A 25,569-nucleotide genomic window follows, 5' to 3' on the forward strand; every position below is an offset into this window, starting at 1 on the left:
GAGTGGTAAGTAAAGCTACCTGAAGGAAGAGAAGGGAAAAGTGAATAAATAAGTTTAGATAATACATAAACTTGGAATGTGGAATACGGAAGTGGCAGCTGCCATTGATTTCCAGTAATAGCTGGAAAGCCCCACACTGATCGTGCACTTTAATCGGAAACTGTGGATCCATAACTCTGAGGAAAACCTCAAGAGCATGAGAGAGGACTTGAGATGCAGGAGTCAGTGGGGACTCAGGACTTTCCTTCCTTAAGAAGGCAAGTCACAGACAATCCTCCCAGATTGTAAACAAGTCCCTCAAAGGAAGTGCAGGACCTCGTTCTGCTACTTGGTGCAAATCAGAAATAAGCAGACTATCCACTCAATTCAAACCTTACTCATTGCAATGGATTAGGCCTACTGCCTTTCCTTTGGGAAGTTTTTAGGAACATGGGAAAACAGCTGTTACAGAGTTCTTTGGGACATGAAAAAAAATAAAATCCTTGTTATAAACTATTTCTAGTTTTTCATTTTAAAGTTTTTACATTAAACCTATTTTTTATTATAATCATTTTGCTTTTATTATAGTGACATATATTTTAAAAATTATGTTTACTTAACAATCTTGCCCCAAACATTTTACACATATAGCTTCTTCATTCACATCTCCTTTTTGTATGTCCAACAAAGATTAAATTTATAGCAAAATCAAGGGATTCATTATATACTAGCTTAGCTGAACCACAAAACTGAGTTTACAGAAGATATATAGAAAAGTACTGCTAACAAAAGTCTTTACTATTCATGAATATTTTTGTTTATTGCAGAAAAGGTATTCAGCTTACTGCTTGCCCCTGCCTTTTGCTTTTCTGTGTGAATTAACGCATTTTCCTCTGTGACAATGAAATGAGTTCTATCCTCTGGGGATGGAAAGAAGGAATTATAGGAGTTTATATTGTAATTGAGCAGGAATCTGACTGAAAGGGAAATTTGCATAATTATATAAAAGTGTAAGAATTTAAGCCTTTAAAAGAAATTAAGATTGGAAGCAATGGAAAAGGATGGTTTTTATAAGTGGGTCCTATTATTTTTGTCAGCTTCTGATGTCAGGAGAAAGATAACTTCTGCCTCTTTATAGATGGTGCTCCAAAGCTGTCCCTGAGTCTAGAGGATGGAGGGGAAAGGGCCACTCAATAGGAGCCTGCAGCCTGGGATCTGGTCCTAGTGAGACCTCAGGCAAATTTCTTTGTCTTTGTGGGCTCAGTTTACAATCTGTAAATCAAAGGTGAGGTAAAAGAAGATTCCCTGTGAAAGCGTGAGTTCAGATATCAAATGTGTCTGGGTTTGAGTCCTGGGCTCTGCCACAAGTGAGTTGTACATCTCAACAAGCTACCAAACCTTCCTCTGAGCCTGTTTTCTTACCCTCAAAATGAGGATAATACCACCCACGCTCAGGGTTGCTTCAGGATTTAAATGAGATAATAAATGGAAAGATGGTGCCTGACATAGTAAAATGCTCATTAAATGGAAGTTCTTTTTATAATGATGATTATGATGATGATGGCAAAACATTCAACTTCTAGAAACTCATTCCGGTGGTTTCAAATGTAGCTGATACCAGAGTGAGATTGATTATAGATGCTTCAAAATCCACCAGCATCTAGCCATCGTCTCATTCCTGACAGAGACACACCACACATTTTTATCCTCTTGTATCTTTCACTTATATAACACTTCAGTTTGTAAAATGGGTTCAGTCAGATTTTCTCATTTGATTTTCAAAACAAGTCTGTGAGACAAACAATGCAAAGCATCTGAGCATCAAAGAGGTTAAATGATGCTGCTGAGATCACACTGATTTGGGGGCAGAGCCAGTTACTACTGCCCAGGCTCCAGACTCCTCATCCAGTGCTCTCCCCACTTTACATTCCCCAATTCAAACCCTGATAGATTCAAACCCAAAATGTCCCTAAAGCCACTAACCCAATTAATGAAACATAGTTTATTTTGATCCCCTAAATTTTTCAGAAAACCATATGCTTAAGAGTGCAATGTCACAAGAACAAAAGGCTATAACTTCGAAATGTTTGGAAGTCACTAAATCTAAACCAAAAGAAAAAAGAAAAAAGCTAATTTTATGCTCCTCATTCAGAATTAAAATGCTCCCTAAGGTTTGCTTCTAAAATACATTTAGTTACATTAGTCTGGTCATGTTGCCATGAAGAATTTTCACTTCCTAATGAGGTAAAAGTCAAGCTTTTATTGTATAATTATGCATTACATTTAAACCTTGCTTTTTATCATTTCACATGTTACATACTTCATCTCTTTAAATACCAGATTTTCTTTGTAACTAATGCCAAAAACCATCCTTCAGTTTAACACAAGTAGTTACCCACCCCTATTTTTCATAATGATCAATCTCATAGAAAAAATGAGTCTGATATAAGAGTGGAGAATCAGGAAAGGCAAGTCTAGCACAGTGTGGTCTTATGCAAATATACATTTATTCAACTGCTTGCCTTTGGCCTAATCCCTTTAACTAAACATAAGGATCTGAATTATTAGATTGGTAACTATTATGAAACGATGGTCAGAATTTATAAAACTCTATTTTATAGCGCTGTGCTCTGATCAGATTCAACATTTCATGTAACAAATCCACATCTTCCATTTGTCATTTTTTTTTAATTTATTATTTTTTGGGGGGTACACCAAGTTCAATCATCTGTTTTTATACACATATTCCCGTATTCCCTCCCTCCTTCGACTCCCCATCCCCCTCGAGTCCCTCCCCCTCCCCGTCCCAGTACTCTAAGGCATCTTCCATCCTCGAGTTGAACTGCCTTTGTTATACAACAACTTCCCACTGGCTATCTATTTTACAGTTGGTAGTATATATATGTCTGTGCTACTCTCTTGCTTTGTATCAGCTTCCCCTTCACCCCCTGCCCCCACCAAACCTCGAGTTCTCCAGTCCATTCTCTGCATCTGCGTCCCATTTGTCATTTTGATCAATATCAAGAGGTAAGGGTTAATGCATCCAAAACTGGTCCCTAGCAGGCTGGCCTCCCAAAGAAGGAGCCGGCCTCCAGCAGAGCACTTCATAGAAACTGGCTACAGCCAAGTGCTTAAGACAATTAATTCAGGTAGAGCACTGAGCTGGTACAGACAGACCAGAAGCCAAGGGTCCACTAACTTATATAGCTGTAACCGTGAGGTTGGACCCCAGTCCCAGATCACATCAGGGAAGGGCTGGTACCTGCCAAGCCATGTTGGCAGAACAGGGTTGGAGGTCAATGTCATGCCAGGGGAGAGAGAGGTACTTCTCAGAATATGCAGCTTAAAAGTTCCACAGTTGAGAGGCCCAGGTACCTCTCCTAGAGTCTGTTATCTGACCCTGCCGGATCCCTGTGCACTGTCCCACCATGCAGTGCACCATAAAGGCCCTGACATCTGCTGTGGCTCCTGTCTTGATGGGTCCCCCCAGTAAACGCTGCTCCAGAATGCCGAGCGTGGCACCATCTGCATGCACCTTGTGTGTACATGCACCACACTCAAACTCCGCCAAGCACCACCCTGGTCTCATCCCAGCTGCCCCTCACAAGCACCCTGGGAAGCAGGTGGGCACTACTATTATCACTGCCCATTTTAGATAAAAAAATTGAAACCCAGAGATATTCAGTCATTTGGTTCAAGGTCACATACTCAATAACTTATCTGAATCCAGGAAGTCTGACCCCAGTCCAAGCCCTTAGCCTCTCTTCTCTACCCTTTCAGTGCCTCTTAGAATACTCACATCAGCTTCTGAAATTTTGGAGCCCTGTTCTTTTATTCGTTGATGCCACCACTTCTCCACATCCTTTCTTGTCTGCAGCGTATACTCTTTGGTCCACTTTCCTGTGGCACTGTAAATACCTCTGGAACATCCTGGAATCGCTCTCCTTCCCCACGTGATAACATCTGGCCCATCAATTAGCTGCCTTTTCAGAAGAGAGGCATATAAACCCAATCTCTGCCAAGAAGGAGCCATTCTTCAAAAGGCAGGAAGGCCCTGAAAGAGAGGGTGGAGAGCACACATGTGAGCCACCTGGAACTTCCCCAAGCTTGTCCTTCCATTCAGCACAGCCAGGCTCCCTGCCCATCCACATGCTTTCTTCTTATTCTGATGATTTCTTTCCCTGAAAAGAATACTTTAGAAGTGCAACTGAGCGAAACATATTTTTTAATTGGAAAATATTAAAGGTGTTCAATACTCCCAAACAGCAAAGATACAAAAGCCCCACAGGAACAAAAGGAGACCACCACATGGGCCTGCTCCTGCCACAACCTCACAGCTTGCGTGGGAGGCAGAGGAGCCCCCTGCCTCCCTGGCCTTCAGGCCAGCCCAGGTCTGTCCAGCGGGCTTCACGTCCCGTTGTCCAGGCTTCAGAAGAGTTCTACGCACACCTGTGCTTGGCCTCAGGCTCAAATATCAGAAGAGATCTGAACACAGGTCTCCCAGGAAGACCGGAGACTGAGCCATGATTAGCATTCTTCATACATACTACAAGTTAAATATACTCAGTAGGCTGAGCCAGGAAATAACCATTATTTAGAAAACTGCTTATTCATTTAGTTCTTCATTCATTTACCAAATATTTATTAAGTGTCACTAGGTCCAAACACTATTCTAGGTACTGAGGATACGGCAGTAAACAAAAATAAAGTCCCTTCTTTTATGGCACGTATATGCTAGTAGAGAAAAGCAGATAAGAAACGAACAAATAAATATATAATGTGTAATAGTGATGAGTGCTATGGTGTTTTGGAATACAGCCCACAGGTTGGGGCCCACTAAGACATCCAGCTGCAATTGAAAATTCGACTTGAATGTTTCATCGGTTTCCTCCAAAGTTGAATTGCAGAAATGACCTCATGGAAGAAGTTTCATGTTTTATCACTGTGTTAAAGCCTGAGGTAACAGTTCATCAAATATTTAAGATTTATGACTAAATAGCCTAAACTTTCTGCCTTCCTTCATAACAGCATTAGCTATAGTACAGAAACAGATGAAAACAGATCTTTCAAAACCAGAGAAATGAAGGAGGAAGCTGGCACTCTAAGCTGGCATTAATTCTTTATCCTCTCAAAATTTTGTCCACATCCACAAGGGTTTGGTCTGTTGAGCAAAGATCCTGGGTCACAAATGCTGCCAAAAGGCTTCATTACAGGCTTATGCAAGTGAGTTTCACACACATAAAATGGCATCAGTGTTGACATTTTACAAGTTGGTCTGCCCAAGTTTCTGACATACCATTTCTCACTGTATTCAACACCCCTTGCTTCTTTGGGGGTGGAATCAGAAACAGACCAAAACAAAAACAAAACAAAACAAAACAAAAACCTCCTTATGTACTGGGCTTGGCTATTTTAAAGTGTGTAGATGTGACTATAAACATTATGGTAACTATATGATACTGGTTGACTATCAGCAATTTCATATGACCAACCTAATATACATATAGATAGACACTTTGTACAATTAAAGCAACTGCATTTATTTTGAGGGGTTAGGTTTCTACATAATCAGAACTATCCGAAGGAATCATGGACTTTATGGTTCTCTTGCTAAGTCAGCATTTTCGTATCTTTGCAAGCTAAAGAATACCAGTTTAGCAGAGGGCACATAGATAGTTACCTACAATTTCTCTCTTAGACTGCATTCCCTACGACACATAAGGCGAGAGTCTTGGAATATCCTCTCGAATGGAAACAATGGGAAACAACGAAATTATAAAAATACAAAACTGACCTGAATTACAGTCTTACAAGCTTTTTGTTTCGATGCTGGTTAGCCATCGTGAGAAAAGAAATACCAAAGAGTGCAGACAGATCACCAATATGAGCAATATGAAGGAAGGCATTTTAATCTCACTTAAAATTCTAATCCTGTCTCTATACCTTACTTACACTATGCACCAAATTATAAACAACATATAACAGCATTCCCTGTCTACATAACAAGAATAAGCTTCCTAAAAATGTTTACATCATACCTGGCTCACTAATAACCCTTCCTGTACATAAACCAAAGGTATAGACTAGAGACTTCTGAAACAGATCTGGGTATTTTAAAGAACTAAAAGTTCATAAAAAAAAAAGCACAAACAGATTGGAAAGTGATATTAATATTAATAGTCTTGGATGTCCCTGGTGGCGCAGTGGTTAAGAATCCACCTGCCAATGCAGGGGACTTAGGTTCCATCCCTGGGCGGGGAAGATTCCACACGCCGCGGAGCAACTAAGCCCATGCGCCACAACTACTGAGCCTGCACTCTAGAGGCTTCAAGCCACAACTATTGAGCCCATGTGCTGCAACTACGGAAGCCCACTCACCTAGAGCCCGTGCTCTGCAACAAGAGAAGCCGTCGCACTGAGAAACCGTCGCACTGAGAAGCCTGCGCCTCACGAGGAAGAGGAGCCCCGGCTCACCGCAACTAGAGAAAGTCCACATGCAGCAACGAAGACCCAATGCAGCCAATAAATAAATAAATAAATAAATACATTCTTAAAAAAATATTAAAGTCTTATATTAAGACTATTCAATGGAGTTGGTGGAATTAGGCTTCCTGACTTCAAACTATACTACAAGGCCACAGTGATCAAGACAGTATGGTACTGGCACAAAAATAGAAAGGAAGATCAATGGAACAGAATAGAAAACTCAGAGGTAAACCCAAGCACATATGGGCAGCTTATCTTTGACAAAGGAGGCAAGAATATACAATGGAAAAAAAGACAGCCTCTTCAATAAGTGGTGCTGGGAAAACTGGACAGCAACATGTAAAAGAATGAAATTAGAACACTTCCTAACACCATACACAAAAATCAACTCCAGATGGATTAAAGACCTAAATGTAAGGTCAGACACTATAAAACTCCTAGAGGAAAACATAGGCAGAACACTCTATGACATACATCAGAGCAAGATCCTTTTTGACCCACCTCCTAGAATCATGGAAATAAAATCAAGAATAAACAAATAGGACCTCATGAAACTTAAAAGCTTTTGCACAGCAAAAGAAACCATAAACAAGACAAGGAGACAACCCTCAGAATGGGAGAAAACACTTGCCAACGAAGCAACGGACAAAGGATTAACCTCCAAAATATACAAGCAGCTCATGCAGCTTAATACCAAAAAAGCAAATAACCCAATCCACAAATGGGCGGAAGACCTAAATAGACATTTCTCCAAAGAAGACATACAGGTGGCCAACGGACACATGAAAAGATGCTCAGCATCACTAATCATTAGAGAAATGCAAGTCAAAGCCACAATGAGGTACCACCTCACACTGGTCAGAATGCCCATCATTAAAAAATCTAGAAACAATAAATGTTGGAGAGGGTGTGGAGAAAAGGGAACTCTCCTGCACTGTTGGTGGGAATGTAAGTTGGTACAGCCACTATGGAAAACAGTTTGGAGGTTCCTTAATAAACTAAAAATAGAACTACCATATGATCCAGTAATCCCACTACTGGGCATATACCCAGAGAAAACCATAATCCCAAAAGAAACATGTACCGTAATGTTTATTGTATTTACAATAGCCAGGACATAGAAGCAACATAAATGTCCATCAACAAATGAATGGATAAAGAAGATGTGGCATATATATACAATGGAATATTACTCAGCCACAAAAAGGAATGAGATGGAGCTATACGTAATGAGGTGGATAGACCTAGAGTCCGTCATACAGAGTGAAGTAAGCCAGAAAGAGAAAAACAAATACTGTATGCTAACTCACATATATGAAATCTAAAAAAAAAAAAAAAAAAAATGGTACTGATGAACCCAGTGACAGGGCAAGAATAAAGATGCAAATGCAGAGACTGGACTGGAGGACACGGGGTTGGGGGGATGGGGGGCGAAGGGGAAGCTGGGACTAAGTGAGAGAGTAACATAGACATATATATACTACCAACTGTAAGATCGATAGCCAGTGGGAAGTTGCTGTGTAACAAAGGGAGATCAACTCGATGATGGATGATGCCTTAGAGGGCCGGGACGGGCAGGGTGGGAGGGAGCCGTGGGAAGGAGGGAATATGGGAATATGTGTATAAATACAGCTGATTGACTTTGGTGTACCTTATAAGCTGGTACAAGAGTGTAAAGCAATTATATTCCAATAAAGAGCTTGAAAAAATTTAAAAAAAAAAGACTACTCAGTGAATGGGGGAGGTTCAAATTAGAGCCCCACCTCAAACTATAAAGCAGAGTAAATCCCACATAGATTAAAACATAGATGAGTATGTATTAATTCTGTAAAAGGTACATGATGTTCTGTGCTGAGCATAAAAGCAATGGAAGAATTCATGATGGAAAATATTAATAAAACTCTCTAAAATGTAAAGTACCTGCATATCAAAAACACCATGAACAAAATGAGAAAGCAAACAATTACCTGAGAGAAAACTGCCAAAACTACAACAAAAGATTACCCTTTGCTATAAAGAGTTAACATATGAGAAGAGAAACAATAAAAACCTAATTTTAAAAATTGGCAAAGGAGAAAAGAGGAAATACAAATGACTAACAAATACATGAAAAAGAATGACTTTACAACTAATCAAAGAAATGCAAATCAAAACAAGGAAATATTTTCATTATCAGATCAGCAAAAATTTGTTATAAAAAGAAACGTGCACTTTTATACACTGCTGGTGGAATGTAAATTGATTCCACTTCCCTGGGGAGCAATCTGATGATATATGTGGCAAGACCCTTAAGAAAAATCCACACCCTTTGTGTTAGGGCAACCCCAAAACTCAGCTGGACTCAGCACGTAGTGCACTCAAGGTTACGATTTACTGAAGCCCTAGAGCTCAGTCTGGTTCCCTTCCTTTACTTCCCAGACTCTGCTCTGGGCCACTCTACCACCAAAGCCCCCATGGACACTGCCTCTTCCTGATAAGGAACAGTCATTTTATTAGAGGACCATGCCCCTACCATGAATGTGAAAGGTGTGATTCATGTTTTGTGTTATGATCAACTTGGCCCTTTTCTTCCTTAGCTCTGTCACATCCAGTTCCTTGCCTAGATGTTTGGAATCTTGTCTCTTCTTCTACATCCGTCCAAAGCATCAATCCCCATTATTCCACTCCTCTTTAAGGGGCAGCCCTGACCTCAACCTCATTTAGGGTTTAAGATTAAGATTTTTGAGAATGGTGGGGGTAGTGGCATGTGACCATAGAGGGAGGGACCTGAGAACTGGATCCAAAATGACAGTCATACACAAACAGAGAAATCTAGAAGAGTGGAAAAGACAGGCAAAGAAACAGAACACATGGAAGAAGCACACAAGGGCATTAGGGTGCGCCCAAAAGAAAGTGTGTGTGTGAGAATGTACCTGGGAAATTAATCTTAAACGAGCCAAGTTACGTGCAAAAAACCCCCAAAACCAAAAGCAACAGCTAATTCTCTATGTGAGCTCTGGGAAATTAATTCCTATCTGGAACATCAGCTTCTCCTTAAGATGAAGGGGTAAATCCAGACGATCTCTGAGGACCTTCGAGCCCTAACACGGTGTGACAACGATCTGTGGGTCACAGAGATGATGTGGGCCAATGGATGGCCTTTGGGTCCAAAGCCTCAGCCCAGGGAGCAAAGATCCAGGTACCAACTGGGTAGTGGAGCGGTGGAAAAAGGAATTTGATACAAAACTATGTACAAAACCACGCGTACATATGCGTTTTTCTGGGAAAGGGTCCAGAGCTATCCGCGGAGCCGGTGGCTCAAAGAGTCTGAAGATCTGGATCTCAGAGACTTTTCCAACTCGGAAACTGCATAGCACGGAGACTACCAAACCCAGCCCGCACTTTCCCTTCTGGCTCCCAGCAAGTCGAAATCTACCAATCCGGGGAGAGAGCAGATCAGGCTTCGTTTCTTGTCCCACTGAGCCCGGGTCAGGGGTTTACCTGCTCACAGGCTCTGGCCTGCGGCTCCTTATTCCTCGCTTCCCACCTTAGACGAACACTGCCGGGCCAGTCACCATGGGCGCCGCCATGTTGGCAGAACAACAACTTTATTGATAACGGCCGCCGCAGACACAGACAGTGGGGGCGGAGCCGAAGGAGGCGGAGCGCTGCCTGGTCCCGACTCCCGGCATTCTTTGAGGCCGGGCCGCGCCGTGGCAGTCCCGGGTTCCGCAATTCGGTCACTGGCCCCGCCCCCGGCACCAAGCCCCGCTCCCCGGCCCCAAGCCCCGCTCCCCGGCCCCAAGCCCCGCCCTTGGGCTGGGTTCCCCCCGCTGCGTCTGGCGACTGCAAAGCTCTAGACACCCAAGGATCAAATTCTTAGCAATTGTAGCAGGCGTGTGAAAGCCATCAGTTTAGTGCGCCAAAGCGGCACTTGGCGTAAAGACCACTGGAGGAGTCCTGAGGCCACGGTTGGAAATCCATCGTAGTTACAGCCTCCTCCTCTCTCAACTTCTTGATCCTTAATGGACCACGTGATGGTTATCCCTCTTCCACCATCTCCGTGGTCTAGCTCTGGGAAGGAAATTACCTGGCCAAAGTTGGAGGTAAAGTGTACTTTCCTCACCTGATACTTGGGCTGAAAGTCAGGAAAGTATGATGCCTGACCACCCACTTTCCTAGCAGAGTTTATGTATTTCACCCTGTAACCTCCCCATCCCTGGCAAGTGTTTCTTGCTATAAATAAATAAGTGAATGAGTCAACGAAAGAATTGCAAAGGATCAGTGGTGTTAAGGTATAATTTTCAAAAACATAAAACTTGTTTAAAGGAGATTTTGAAGAACACATATATGTGGGTAATCAGGAATACTGAAAGGAATTTGCTAATTGTGCAAAGCTGGTTGATATCATGTAGGAGAAGAAAAAGTAATGTTTGGGAGCTTTTTCTACAGGGATGAAATCACTCGTACATCAAACAAAATTCATCCCATTATTCTATATTCCACATCTATATTCTATGTCTTAACTTTTACAGAGCTGGACAATAGAAGGCAAGCAAATGTGCACACCCCACAGCACCAGGTAATCCCCGGACCAGCGCTCCACCCAGACGCTAATATCTTGCCAATTTCAAAGTCTTTAACAAAGTTTCCTGACACTTTAAAATCCAAATGCTTTGCTATCCAGTGTACATTTCAGACCAGCATCAGCCTCACTTGGGAATTTGCTAGAAATGAATCTCAGGCCCCACCCCAGACCTGCTGAATCGGACTCTGCATTTTAACAAATTAGGCGATTCTTAGGCACACTGACGTTTGAGACTCACTGTCTAAGAATGTGAGAGACAGGATCTTGAGAACACTCTAGTCTGGCTGGCTCATTTTACAGATGAATAAACTGAGGCCCAGTTAATTAGCTCAGGATCACAACAAGTTAAGTACAGTCATCCCAAGGTATCCCAGGGGGACTGGGTCCAGGACCCCTCGAGGATATAAAAATCTAAGGATGTTCAAGTCCCTTATTAAAATGGTGTAATATTTGCATATAGCTTATGTGCATCCTCTTGTACACTTTAAATCATCTCTAGATTACCTATAATACCTAATACACTGTAAATACTATGTAAATAGTTGCCAGTGTGCAGGAAATTCAAGTTTTACTTTTTGGAACTTTCTGGAATTGGGGGGGAGGAATATTTCCCATCTGTGGTTGGGTGCATCCACTGATGTAGAATCTGTGGATACGGAGGGCTGACTGTAAAAGTTTTGGTATTCAAAACTGGGTCTCTAATCTGCTAAAATAGTGCCCTTCCCAAAGTGCAGAGTGAAAGATCATTAGCGGAGACAATTTCCAAGCCAATCCTCTCATTTTGAAGATGGGGACACTGAGACCTGGAGATTGGATACAGCTTGCCTGAGGTCACACAGCTAATTGATGGCAGAGCCAGGATTCCGATCCAGGTCTCCTGATCTCTCCATCCCTGAAACCAGAAGCTTAATTTAAGTTGATACCATGGAAGCAGTGACCCTCACATTAACTTACCACACAAAGTAATTTAACCTTCAAGGATGTCATGCTGTATGCACATGTAACTAGAGTGCCCTTTCTCTAATTTACCCAAAATACTAAATGCTAAGTAGCCTCTACCCTTATTTTGATTCAAAATATCTCTTTCCTCTTATGAATTAAAGTTAACATTGATATTTCTAGGAGATTATTTCAAATAGAATTTTTCTAAAAGTTCACTTGCTTTACTGGAAAGTTGCTATTTTTACATCAAAGAAGACAGTAGCATGAAAGTAAATTTCTTTCATTCTTAAAGAGCTTGTTACAAAGATACATTATTAAATGAAAGACAAGTTGCTGGGCTGTGTAAAAAGTTATCCCACTTTTAATTTCGTTAAAAGGAAAGGAAATAAATGAAATACATGCATTAGTATATGCATGGGAAGAAATCTGGAAAAATATGTCTCATACTATTTATTTCCTGTAATGATCTCTAGGGACAGTGGGGTTCTGTGGGCCTTTCTCTTCATGATAGTTTTCTGCGTTACTTTTGCTTTTTCTGTTAACTTGTGTGGTAGGCTGAATAATGGTCCTCAAAGATATATAGGTCCTAATCCCTGGAACCTGTGAATATTATTTTATAGGGCAAAGGAGACTTTGCACTGTGATTAAATTAAAAATCTTGAGATGAGATTATCCTGGGTTATCCTGGTAGGTCATAAATGCCATCACAGAGAGAGGCAGAGAGAAATTTAAGACAGAAGAAGAGGCAGTGGCACCACTGAATGAGACGCTGACCTGATGGTTTAGAAGATGGAGGAAGAACCATGAGCAAAGGAAAGCAAGGAATGCAGCTCCAGAAGATGAAATAGACAAGATTATAGATTCTCCAGTATTATTCAGCAACTCCATTTCTGGGTAGATACCCAAAAGAACTGGAAACAGGATCTTAGAGAGATAGTTGTACACCCATATCATAGATGTGTTCACAGTAATCAAAAGGTGGAAGCAAAGCAAATGTCTCTCAAGGGATGAATGGATAAACAAAATATGGTACATACATACAGTGGAATATTATTCAGCCTTAAAAGGAAGGAAATTCTGACACATACTACAACATGGACAAACCTTGAAGACATGCTAAGTGAAATAAACAGTCACAAAAGGACAAGTATTGTATGATTCCTCTTGTATGAGGTAACTAGAGTAGTCAGATTAATAGAGACAGAAAGTAGAATGGTGGTTGCTCAGGGGCTGGGAGGAGTGGGAATGGGGAGTCATTGTTTAACGGGTACAAAGTTTCAGTTTGGGAAGATGAAAAGTTCCAGAGATGAATGATGGTGATTGCACAGCTGTGTGGATGCATGTAATGCCACTGAGCTATACACTTAAAAATGGTTGAGATGGTAAACTTTATGATTATTTACCACAGTTAAAAAAAGGAAAGAGGGACTTCCTTGGTGGCACAGGGGTTAAGAACCCACCTGCTAATGCAGGGGACATGAGTTTGACCCCTGGCCTGGGAAGATCCCACATGCCGCAGAGCAACTAAGCTCATGCACTGCAACTACTGAGCCTGCGCTGTAGAGCCCATGAACCACAACTACTGAGCCCATGTGCTGTATCTATTGAAGGCCACATGCCTAGAGCCCATGCTCTGCAATAAGAGAAGCCACCACAATGAGAAGCCCGCACACCACAACGAAGAGTAGCCCCCGCTGCACATAAACAACGAGGCCCCAGCACAGCCAATAAAATAAAATAAATAAATTTTTTTTTTTAAAGGAAAGAAAACAGATCCTTTTCTAGAACCTCCAAAGAGAGTGCGCTTCTGTTGATGCCTTGATTTTGGCCCCGGGAAACCGATTTTTGATTTCTGACATCCAGGCCTATAAGAAAATAAATGTGTATTATCTTAAGCCACTGTGTGGTAATTTGTTCAGCTTCTATGACTTTGTGGTAATTTGTTCAGCTTCTTTGACTTTGTATACAGAAAAAGATTAAGAAGACTTTGTTAAATAAAGAGAGTGATACCTATCACCATTTGTTTGATTTCATGCTTTATAGGGTGTTTTATGTTGTTAACACTAATTTATGGATCTTCAGAAATGTTCTTTACATACCACCCTCTTGTCAAAGGAGTCTCCAGAGTCTCACCCAAACATCATTTGTCTCCTTTGGCCAGGACTCAACTTGAAGAACAGGGCAGGGTCAAACATGCCAGACACCACAAATTTAGTCCTTAAGGAGGTGAGCCTTCTTTCCCACTTGAGTAAGCATTGCTAATAGCCGTGATAGAGGGCATCCTTGTCTTATTCTATTGATCCCTCACTTGCATTGGGGTTGCTTCTAATGTTCTACCTTAAAGTATGTTGCTTGCTTTAAGGTTTTGGTAAATACTTGTTGTGGTATCCTACTGCCAATACCACCTCCTGGTCTTCACACCCTTGTGTATCCTCCCTCATGTTATATTGTGCCGGGTTAGTATGACCAGAACACAGCAGAAGTAACTCTACGTGACTTTCTACATTAGGTTGTAAAAGACACTGCAGCTCCCATCTTGGGGGGTGGGAGTGGGGGTAGGGGGTGTGTGTATTGTTCACTCAGGTGGTGAGATATGAGGGAGTATGTCATGAAAGCCTATAAAGAGAGCTAGGGACTTCCCTGGCGGTCCAGTGGATAAGACTCCGAGCTTCCAGTTCAGAGGGCATGGATTTGATCCCTGGTCAGAGAACTAATATCCCGCATGCTGTGCAGAGTGGCATGGCCAAAAAACAAAAGGAGAGAGAGAAAACTACATGGTGAGAGACTGAGGTCATCTGCCAGCAGCCAGGTCAGTGGGCTTGGAAACAGTTCCTCCAGTCCTGTCAAGTCTTCCAAGACTGCGGCCGTGGGTAACAGCTTCACTGAAACCTCAGGAGAGACCCTGAGGAGGAACCCCAGCTAAGCCACTCTCAGAAGCTACGTGAGATGGAACATGTTTGGAGTTTTAAGCTTCTATGCTTTGGGATAATTTTTCTCAGCAACAGATAACTAATGCACTCTTTATCATATCAGGAGAGTTTCCTTCTAGTACTTGGTCTAGGGTCTAGTCCAGGTTACACCCTACATTAAGATACAGTTCTTCTAGGTCTCCTCCAATCTGGGACAGCTCTGCCATCTTTTTTTGCTTTTTATGACCTTGACAATTCTGAAAAGTACCAGTCAGGTATTTTGTAGAATGTCCCTCCTGATTTAATTCAGGGAATTGTATATGGGGCAGACGTGCCACAGAAGTGAAGGTTGAGCCCTTCTTGGTGCATTTTATTTTTAAAGGAATAGGAAATGCACAAACATGTTTGCAGGGGAGTGGAGATAGTAAAGTCAAAGGAGGACATGGAATCAATCCGGATATGGAAGGAATAACCAAAAGAGGGAAGCCTGAAGAAGTGAGAGGGGGCAGGATGCTCAGCTCACAGAGGTGGACTTTCACAGTTTACTTTCTGTATTAAAACACTGAAGTTTTTAACAACAGACATGTATTACTTTTGTGATCAAAAAATGAAAGATATTTTTTTAAACTCTAGGCTAAATCTCGTTTTAGAAATTACCCTTTTTTCCCCATGTTGTGAAAGGCTTCTGTAGCATGGAGACTTGAAAATTTTACTTTCCTTCCAAAATATTTACTCGTGTCCTTTAATGGCCAGCATCCGCTCTTCAGCCGGAACCATTGCACATCTCCCACCACTGTGTCTCCCCCTCTAGCTTCCCGGCATCCTTCTTTGGGTGCCTCCTCTGCCTTGGTTTTCACTGTAAGAGCCAGGCCTTGCATCAGGAAATGAGTGGACAGGATGAAGAAAACAGGCTTCCCTGACCTCAGGAAGACTCTCGTATTCAAATTGTTTCTCTAGTTCTCTCTGCCTGGTGCCTTGCCTTTCCTCCCATCTGTGCGCCTTTCATATTATCGTGTCTGATCCTCAAAGTTTCTCTTCTTCTTCTTCCTCCTTTTCCTCCTTCTGCTCCTCCTCCTCCCCCTCCTTCTTACTCTTCTTCCCCTCACCCCTCCCTCTCTCACTTTTTCTCTCTTCCCAATCACCTCTCTGAGGATCTCTTTCTGGTCCCTCCCACGCCACCTCCTCACCCCCTTCCCACCTTACTTTGCCCTGCCTACTCTGTTGGAACCTACCGCGGTTTAGACATTCTGGATTCATTTGAGCACTATTTTAAAAATTGTAATGACCAATTTCCTGAGTTCTTGGTGGACTCCCTTAACATCTTTGAGTTTTATTTGGATCATTGCAGCTTTACTCCTCTACCCTTTGTTCATTTTCCTCACCTCTTGCACCTTGCTCTGCATTCTCTTTGATTAATACAAAAGCCAGCGTGTTAGGAATTTCCAGGAATAGGAGTCTCTATTTCTGCAATCATTTCTTCCCTTAGTGTAAAAACAAGACTTTTTCCCTGCTTACCTCACTAGGTAAAGCGAACTCACTAGAAATGACCTCAAGGTGCAAGAAGAATAAATAATTCCAACTTGACATTTATTTCCATGCTTTTGTGACCTTTCAGAAAGTAAATCCTGGGGCAGCCATGTAAATTCTTATCTGAGCTGTCATGTTTCAGACATTGATTCAGGTCTTCTGGGAACAACTTTCAGTCTTCCCTTATGGAGATGAAGGCAAACCCCAAGATTCTTGCTACTGTAGGGATTGTTTTTCAATAAAAATGCCCCAGCTGTGATAATCAAACCACTGAAGGTGTAGATAGGCTTATCATCTCTGACTTTTTCCCTTACCTATTCCTCCCCCTTTTCTGATCACTGCTTGTGGATTTCCCTTTAAAAGAACCACACCTCACCCCAACTTTGAGCCATTTAGTCTCATGAATTTGACCCCACCCTCCATACCTCAGGTCTGAGGTCTGGTTTAATCCAATCCAGTCATTCTATCCCTTGCCCACAGAGACAGTTGAGGCAGGCACATTACCTAAGCTAGACTAATCAGAGGAAAGCATAGGACTTCTGCTGGGAAGGGAATACTAGAACCCAGATTCTTTTTCCTATTGTGTGGAAATAAAAATCTTAGGAGTTGCAGCAGCCATCCCAGAATCAGATGGATGACTCTGCTAAGAATGAAGGCAGGAAGCCAAGAGGAATTGGGTCTTGGTGCTACAGAAGGATCTGCCATATCAAGCCCTACCTGAAGCCAGTTGCCTCGGAAACCTCTTCCCAATTAGGCCTCAACTTTTGGACTTCTGTGTCTATCTTTGCATGGCCCAATCATAGCAAGAATCGTGCTAAGTCAGTTCAGCTAGACTCCCATTGCCCTGAGTTCCTCATCCTCCACCAACCTCCAGTGATATCTGATTACCCTGGCCTACCTTCAGCAAGAATCCTGTTAGGTTGGCTTAGCCAGACTCTCCCCTTACCCTTGATATTTCCTGTTTTCTATCCACTGACCCTTACTCTAAATTCCCACTTTTCCTTGTTATATTCAGAGCTAAGCCTAATCTTTCTACCCTACTGCAAAATCCCATTGCAGTCGTCCCTATATCTATAGCAAAAGTCTCCCTGAATAAAGTCTGCCTCACTATTTTAACTAGTGTCACAGATAATTTTTTTTTAATAGTTCTTGCTGACCTGAAGTTAAGCCTAGCACTGTTGGGTCAAAAGACTCAATAATCTTTGCAAAGCCAGTGTCTGAGAGGTCTGTAAATAGGAGTAGATAGCTTTCTGAGGAGCAGACCTGACCTTGAGTGACCTGGAGCAAAATCAGTACATATTTTCCTAGGTGCTTGATATAAAAAAGTACCCATTTTGGCATTCCTTCCAGGATACAAAGTTTGCTGAAAGTGACCTCTTTTGTTGACTTTTAAAATTTTATGTTCTCCCCTACCCACCACCACCGACGCCTTGCAGTTCTTGAGTATACATGAAAAAACCCACTTGGAGTGACTCACGCTGCAATTATCCTTGGACACAGAGACAGACCTTGGGATTAAGCTTTTAATCTGTTCATTACAGGGGAGAAAAAATCCTTTCCATTGCTGTAAATCTCCTTAGGCCTTGTGATTGCTTCTAGAAAAAGAAAATCCTATTTGAAGAAATACTGAATGTATAAAACAGTATTGAGTTACATTTGACCTGAAGATATTTAGAATTTGTTATTGTTAGTCTAAGAGTGGGCCATGGGTTACTTGTATTTATTTACCTATTTATTTGCAAGTGTGTGAAATGTATCTTGCCCATCTTTTGGTGATATCTGCAATTTTAATAAATGAATGTTAGTGAGATCTTATAGGTCCTATATCTCTGCCATTAATTTGGTGTTTAGTCAGACCATCTTCTGGCATCTCTTGTATTCTTGTAGAGGTAATTAGCCCTCGAATTTATGTGTATATGTCTTCTCTTCCCAAGTAGACAATAAATGAATTAAGTCAATGATCACTCTCCTCTGATCCTTGATCAGCAGCACAAGAGAACAGCTAGTTGTGTGTCAGACCCAAAGATCTAGCTTAGTGTGTTACAGCCCAAAGTGTACAGCAGACAAATAGAGAAAGCACAGGCCTCAGTTTCCTACTCTGCCCAGTCTGCGAGGTATAGGAGCTGTATGTGGAAAGAATTTAATAAGTGCTGGGCATGCAGAGGGAACTTAGGAACTGGTGGGCTGGTATTAGTGGTAACAATGATGTAACTGCCCCTCAATGTCCTGCAGTGGCTGGAAGGATTTGCCGGCATGTCCTTCACCTGACAGTGCCTTCCCGGTGGCTGGTGACAAACACACCTCAAGTAGAGAGGTTGGTGCCAAACAGTCTGTGCCTTTCCTAGTAATCCCCTTTCAGAACAACCAGACGGGGTGTCTGAGAAGCGCCCCGGAATTCCTTCTTTATAGTCTCCTCTCTTTTCCCTCCCTCCTCATTCCCTATAGTCCTTATTACCCATCATGTCCCTCCCCCTCCCCCACAGAGTTTCTAAATCTTTAAGACAAACCAGGCTTTCTCTTCCTAATGTTGGTTGCTTTTCATAGCAGTTCATGCTCCTGTGCTGGATGACCTCCTTCCCACCAGGGTCGAAGATGGAAATAATAAAGGGGGGAAAGGAACTGAAAATCCTACGTGGCCAAACAATAACAATCACAAAACCATCATCATTATTGTCACCATCATTGTCATCTGAATTCTCTACCTGGAGCCCAGAGAGAAAGGAGGGAGGGAGGAGGGTGGAAGAATGGAAGAAAGAGGAGCTGTGTTGAGTTCAAGTGCTTGGCCATGGGAGGAGAAGGAAAAGAAAAAAGGGAAACATCTATCTATGAAACAGAGACAGACTCACAGACATAGAGAACAGACTTGTGGTTGCTAATGGGGAGGGGGGTGGAGGAGGGATGTATTGGGAGTCTGGGGTTAGCAGATGCAAACTATTACATACAGAATGGATAACGACAAGGTGCTACTGTGTAGCACAGGGAACTATATTTAATATCTAGAGATAAACCATAATGAAAAAGAATATAAAAATAATGTGTGTGTATATATATGGATATATATATATGGATATATATATATCTGAATCACTTCGCTGTACAGCATAAATTAACACAACATTGTAAATCAACTACACTTCAGTTTTTAAAAATCTAAGAAAAGGGGGAAGGAAGAGGAGAGGGAATAGAAAGAAAAGGAGGAAGACAAGAAAGAAAGAGGAGGAGAAGTTAGAGGAAGGAGAGAAGGAGGAGAAGACTGAGGAGGAGGAGGAGATTGAGGAGGAGGAGGAGATTGAGGAGGAGGAGGAGGAGAAGGAGGAAGAGAGGTACGTGGAAGAGGAAGTGGGAGCCTTGGTACGGGGCAGGCAATGAGATATTGTCCCTGACTCTCGGCCCAGGGTAGCAAATGCCAGTCTAGAGTCTGCAAAGGGCTGAAAACAGAAGATGATACCACAATGCAGTTTATGAGTCAACTGGATTATTCTGCACCCATTTAAATCTGGACCACCCTGTCCCCAGAAAGAGGAGGAGGAGGATGCTGAGAGCCATGTTACAGATCAGGTACTGTGCCAAGCTGGGTGGCAGCAAGCAAGCTGTTTCACCTCTCTAATCTTTGTAAAGAGTCAGCAGTGGTACCTACCTCATCGATTTGTTTTAAGGATTGAGTGAGAGAACGTATATAAAGTGGTTGATGGCAGTCCCTTAGGGGCAGTGAGGCTACCACTTGCAGAAGGTGTGGGTGGGACAGGTAAGGAAACCTTTCCAGCGTGTAGATCCCATAAAGGTGTGATAAATTGCAAAGTGCTGATAAATTGCAAAGAGGTATATATTTAATATTCTTCTTCTGGTTCGGTCCCCACATCACCTCCAAGGTATGAAATAGGGACATTGTCCAGGTTAGTTAAACCTCTGTTCTCAAACATATACATGCATACGAATTGCCCAGGGATCAGAAAGTCTGGGGTGGGCCTGAGATCCTGCATTTCTAGCAGGCTCCCAGCAGATGCCGATACTGCCCCCACCCCATGCACTGCACTGTAAGCAGCAAAGAGCTAACCAATAGCTTTGGTGTGACAGAGTTGCAGTTGACTATTGCAACATGAAAGCAACACAGATACAAGATACATGAGCACTGATTTACTTCCTAATACTTCCTTATTCTCTTAATTTGGGAAGCAAAGTCCCATCCAAATGAATGGGAAGCTTGAGTAATGAAAGAAGACAGGAAGGAAGGAAGGAAGGAAGGAAGGAAGGAAGGAAGGAAGGAAGGAAGGAAGGAAAGGAGGGAGGGAGGAAAAGAGGGAGGGAGGGGAAATGAAAATGAATTACTTCTAAGGTCATATAGTAAAAGACAATAAGAGTTAACAGAATTTCGCCAAATAGAGATTGGTCCTATTGAACTTACTTGAATAAATACATCTAAATCATTTGAAATTAGCCAACTGTTCATCAGAAGGAAGCTGCCAAACTGCTTAGAAAAGATTTTTTTTTTGAGTGCTTAACATCTCTCCACCTGAGTCTTGTTTACATATTAAATTTGCTCAGCAGATCCAAAGGCAAAGACTAATCCCTATCAAAATAACCACATTTCCTTCTGAATTGAACTAATCACATATGAACAATTCAATTCAACCCATCAAACAACATCTGAACATCCTGTACGTACTGAGTGCCACCTTCGGTCCTGGAGAGGAAGAGAAGAAAGGCATTGAACACACGTTCTCAGGAGCTCAGGGTGTAATGGTGGAGACAGACAATGGAGCCCTGCCATCATCTCTGATGGTGGTCAGCACAGGGACTGTGGCACACAGAGGAGGGACACATCTCTCAGCCTGAGAGGAAGGGAGGGTGCAGTGAGTAGGGATAAATCAGTAAAGGCATCCTGGAGGAGGCGATTTGAGCTCTGTCCTGCTTGTGTAATTGGAAAACAGCTTCTGGATGTTCTTCTTCAAGTCCCAAAACTGGATCTAGGAAGATGGGTAGTCCTCTGGCCTCCCTAGTCATGAATTACTGGCTGGGAAGTCTTCAATTTCTTGGCTTCTTTGCCACCTCATACCCCACCCCCCACCACAGCCAACAGGGGGCAGAGACAGTGTTCCTGAGCAAAAAGAATCTCGAGGAATTACACTAATGTATGCAGTAGCATCTCATTAGCATCTTTGCCAGCAGAAAGCACATAAATAATTCATTGGTTCTGCTCTAGAATGTCTGATAGAGTGGTCCAAACTCCCTTGCAAAAAGGGGAAGTCTCAGGAGCTGGGGGAGGGCTTTGATGGAGCAGCAGTTCTCAGGCTGGAAAGTCTTCACTTGTGGACCCACAGTGCTGCTCTGATGAAAGAGAACAAAGTGATGCATCGCTTTCCCTCTACTCAAGAAGGAGACCTCTTTTCTCCTATAAGTAAGACCCTCTAAAAGAGTGGAAACTGACCAGGGCAACCCATTTTCAAAACAGAATAAAGATTCACGGTCAGGAAACTCACAATAACCCCAGATCAGCCCTCTCCAAGGCTCCAGATATGTTATACAGAATGTGATCTGTGGCCAAATTAGGAGAACTTCTGCAACACAGAGACCTTTTAAGCATTGTTTAATAGTTTTCCCAAACATCATTGACTGTGGAAACATTTTTTTAATAGCTGAGCACTTATTAACATTCATCAAAAACTCGTGTTCCAGGGACTTCCCTGGTGGCTCAGTGGTTAAGAATCTGCCTGCCAATGCAGGGGACATGGGTTCGATCCCAGTTCCGGGAAGATCCCACATGCCGTGGAGCAACTAAGCCCATGCACCAGGACTACTGAACCTGTGCACCTAGAGCCCGTACTCCAACTCCACAACAAGAGAAGCCACCACAATGAGAAGCCCACGCACCACAACGAAGAGTAGCCCCCACTTGCAACTAGAGAAAGCCGCGTGCAGCAACAAAGACCCAGCATAGCCAATACATACATACATACATAAATTTAAAAGTATACAAAAAAAAAAAAAAAAACCCAAAACAAAAAACTAGTGTTCCATAAGAGCACAGAGTTGCAGTTTGAGTCAAAGATCTCAAGATCTGCTGCAGAATTCCTTATTGCTCAGGGGAGGTCAGTCTTTGTTCTATTCAGGCCTTCAACTGATTGGACAAGGCCCACCACATTATGGAGGGTAAACTAATGTATTCAGAGTCCACTGATTTAAACATTAATCTCATCTGGAAAACATCTTCAGAGAAACATCCAAACTAATGTTTGACCAAATATCCAGGACTGTGGCCCAACCAAGTTGACACACAACATGAACCATCACACAGCCCTATCAAGTGTCATGTCACTCTATATGCCATCAGCTCAGCTTGACTGGAGCTGGAGGGCCAAACCTTCCCAGTTGGCTCACTCCCATGGCTGGCAAGTTAGTGCTGTCTGTGGGCTAGGAGCTCAACTGGGCTGTTGGGATGGAGGTGGGGGGCCTGGTTTCTCTCTATGTGGGCTTCTGTATGAGGCTGACTGGGCTTCTTCCAGCAGGATGACTGGACTTAAAAGCAGGTGTTCTGGGACTTATTGCAACCCATCCTCTGCTCAAGTTATTTACATTTATCCCACATGCGAAATACACTCTCCCCTCCACCCCCACCCCAAAGTCTCATCCCTTTACCGCAACTAGCTTGAGGATCAGGAGCTTATTATTGAAATAAGGTTCAGGTGCGGATGAAGCGTGAGTTCAAAGAGACAGCCACAAAACATTCTGCCCACTGAGAAGTCGGGTGCATGTCCCCTCCCTTTGAATCTGGGGCCAGGGACCTCTGGTGACTATGTTGACAAATGGCAGATGGCAAAATGACACTGTGCTGGTTTCCAGGCCTGGGCCTTAAAAGACTGGTGCTTTCTGCTTTCTGTCTCTTGGAACACTTGCTATGGACCCTGAGCTGCCATGAAATCCAATTACCCTGAGGCCATCCTGCTAGAGAGGCATGGTAGATGTTCCAGTCCACAGCCTTCCAACCACCTCAGAGGAGGCTCCAGGCATGTGAGTGAAGCCACCTTGGACCCTCCAGACCAGCCTGGACACCAGCTAAGTAGCCCTGAGTAACCTCGGGGGGCACCATAGGGGTAGATCTGCCCAGATTCCTGACCCACAAATTCATGTATTAAAATCACTGTTGTTTTAAGCCATAGCAAGAGATAACAGGAACAAATAGTATTTAATATCTTTTAGTTCAGTAGTTTATAACTCTTGGTTTTATGTTTAATAGCAGAAATCTCTTTTCCAATAAAATCTCACATGGAACCCTAATGTGTAAAGAGATCCAAGGAGCTACTTTGCTAGAAGTAAAACTCCCTCAACCTTTGTATCCCTGCCCCGTGGCTAAAGCACCTCTGAAAAAGGTACTCCTCGTTTTACGAAGACTATACTCAAGGTCCAAGGGCTAAATGGCTTGCTTTATGTAAGTAGTTCTCCAAGTGTGGATCCTGGACCAGCAGCATCAATACCATCTGGAAACTTGTCAGAAATACAAACTCCCAAGCCACACAAGATCAGAAACTCTGGGGTGGGGCTCAGCCTTCTGGTTTTTTTTTTAACAAGCCCTCCAGGGGATTCTGATGCACAGTAGAGTTTGGGAACCACTGCTCTGTATCACGGAGTGAGGTAATTACCCAGCAAAACTTTGACTTGATCTGACCTGGGTTTGAATCCCAGACACTTCTTAGCTTTGTGACTATAGGCGAGTTAATGTCTCAGCCTCAGTTTCCCTACCTGAAAAGACAGGAGAGTAGTAAATACTATTGACTCCGTCTTCCATTCTTTCTCCCTTCTCTGATGGTCCCAACTCTTCTGGGTGATGGAAACAGAGAGAGGGCTCTATGCCCCAGGCTGATGCGGTGACTCTGAGCCCTGCTGGTCGAATGGGTGGTGGCCATTTCCTGAACCTGGGTTCTGGAGTTTCCTTCTAAGTAACCTTGACTAATTTGAAAAGAGCAGGGGAAGCAAGGAAGATATGCAACCATGAGATTTAATTTACATTGAATGGCTTCACCAAATTTCTGAGAGGAGCCTCAGATGTCTCTAGCAAGTGAGTTCAAGTCCGTCCCTATACTGGAAACACCATCTCTCCCTCTGGTCCTCATGCCTCTGTCTGCAGCACCAGCCCAAGGGCCCTCTGCCCCTCCTGGGCTCCTCCCCGGACCTCCCTGCAAGATGAAGCAAGCCAGACCACAGCTGGTTCCGCCTCTAATGACTATTTTCTTCATTTGCCTGTTTTTCCTTCTTTCTCACCATAATGTCAATACCAGAAGGAGGAGGTTGTCAGGGCAACCCAGAGTGGAGGCGAGAAGTTCATCCTTGACCAAGACCTTAAGTCTGTTTGGAATCCACTGAGTTCTTGGCTGCCCTCTGTTTTCTGGAAGCATGAATGCAACAATTCGACATTTTCTGTTTTTCTCCTCTTTTCTCTCCTTCTAATCATCTTAATCTGTCCCCCAACCCAAGTCAGCCTGACCTGTGTACATTCTCCTGAATTTACTAGATTTAACTCCTTCTGTTTCTACTAACTAAACTTGGTACCCTTTTCTCCCTGACTCAATACACTGAGACCCTCCAGTACCCTGTCTGATCGGTACTGCCCACACCACCCCACCTCATATGCTGGTGGAGGAGGGATTAGATGTGGTCCAGCACCAGGAGGGCTGGGGGCATATGGCAGACACACAGATGCTGGGCTTGTGGCGTTGCTGTTTTATTAGCCCCTGTCTCCCTGGATAGTATTCTCTCCATTACAAAATTAGAATGTCAGTGCTCAGAGCTGCCACAATTATGTTATATATTTAAAATGAAAGAATGGAGAGAAACATACCAGAATACAGGCAGTGATTAAGTCTAAGATATGAGATAATAATTTTTATACTTTTCTTTATTTCCTGGTTTTTTATAATGAGCATACATTACTTTTTGAACCTTCTTTTTGAGATAATTATATATTTACAAGCAATTACAAAAATAGTACAGAGAGGTCCCATGTACCCTCTACCCGGGCATATGTTACATTTGTAATAAAAAATGAAAACTAAAAAAAATTCTCCTGTACACACAGGAGCCTGTTTGAGAGTCCCCAAAGGCCAAATCTGAGATAATTTAAGCAACAAATAACCTTTGTAATGGATTATAACCCACAGGGGAAAAATC

At 42.7% G+C, this 25,569-nt stretch overlaps 1 protein-coding gene across 2 annotated transcripts in view; it reads right to left on the reverse strand.

Annotated features, from left to right (window-relative positions):
• The window catches only part of LARS2 (leucyl-tRNA synthetase 2, mitochondrial), a 147,328-nt gene extending 137,294 nt beyond the window's left edge, over positions 1-10,034 (reverse strand). For both annotated transcript variants that reach the window (XM_057706095.1, XM_057706094.1), the window contains exons 1-2: positions 9,946-10,034; positions 3,779-4,033 (exon numbers count right to left, since the gene is read on the reverse strand). In XM_057706095.1, coding sequence (XP_057562078.1) covers positions 3,779-4,012 — 234 coding nt within the window. In that variant the 5' untranslated portion in view covers positions 4,013-4,033; positions 9,946-10,034. The remainder of the gene's footprint in view (positions 1-3,778; positions 4,034-9,945) is intronic.
• Positions 10,035-25,569: the final 15,535 nt, after the last annotated feature.

The sequence above is a fragment of the Hippopotamus amphibius genome, chromosome 13 (assembly GCF_030028045.1).
Source record: "Hippopotamus amphibius kiboko isolate mHipAmp2 chromosome 13, mHipAmp2.hap2, whole genome shotgun sequence".
NCBI lineage: Eukaryota > Metazoa > Chordata > Mammalia > Artiodactyla > Hippopotamidae > Hippopotamus > Hippopotamus amphibius.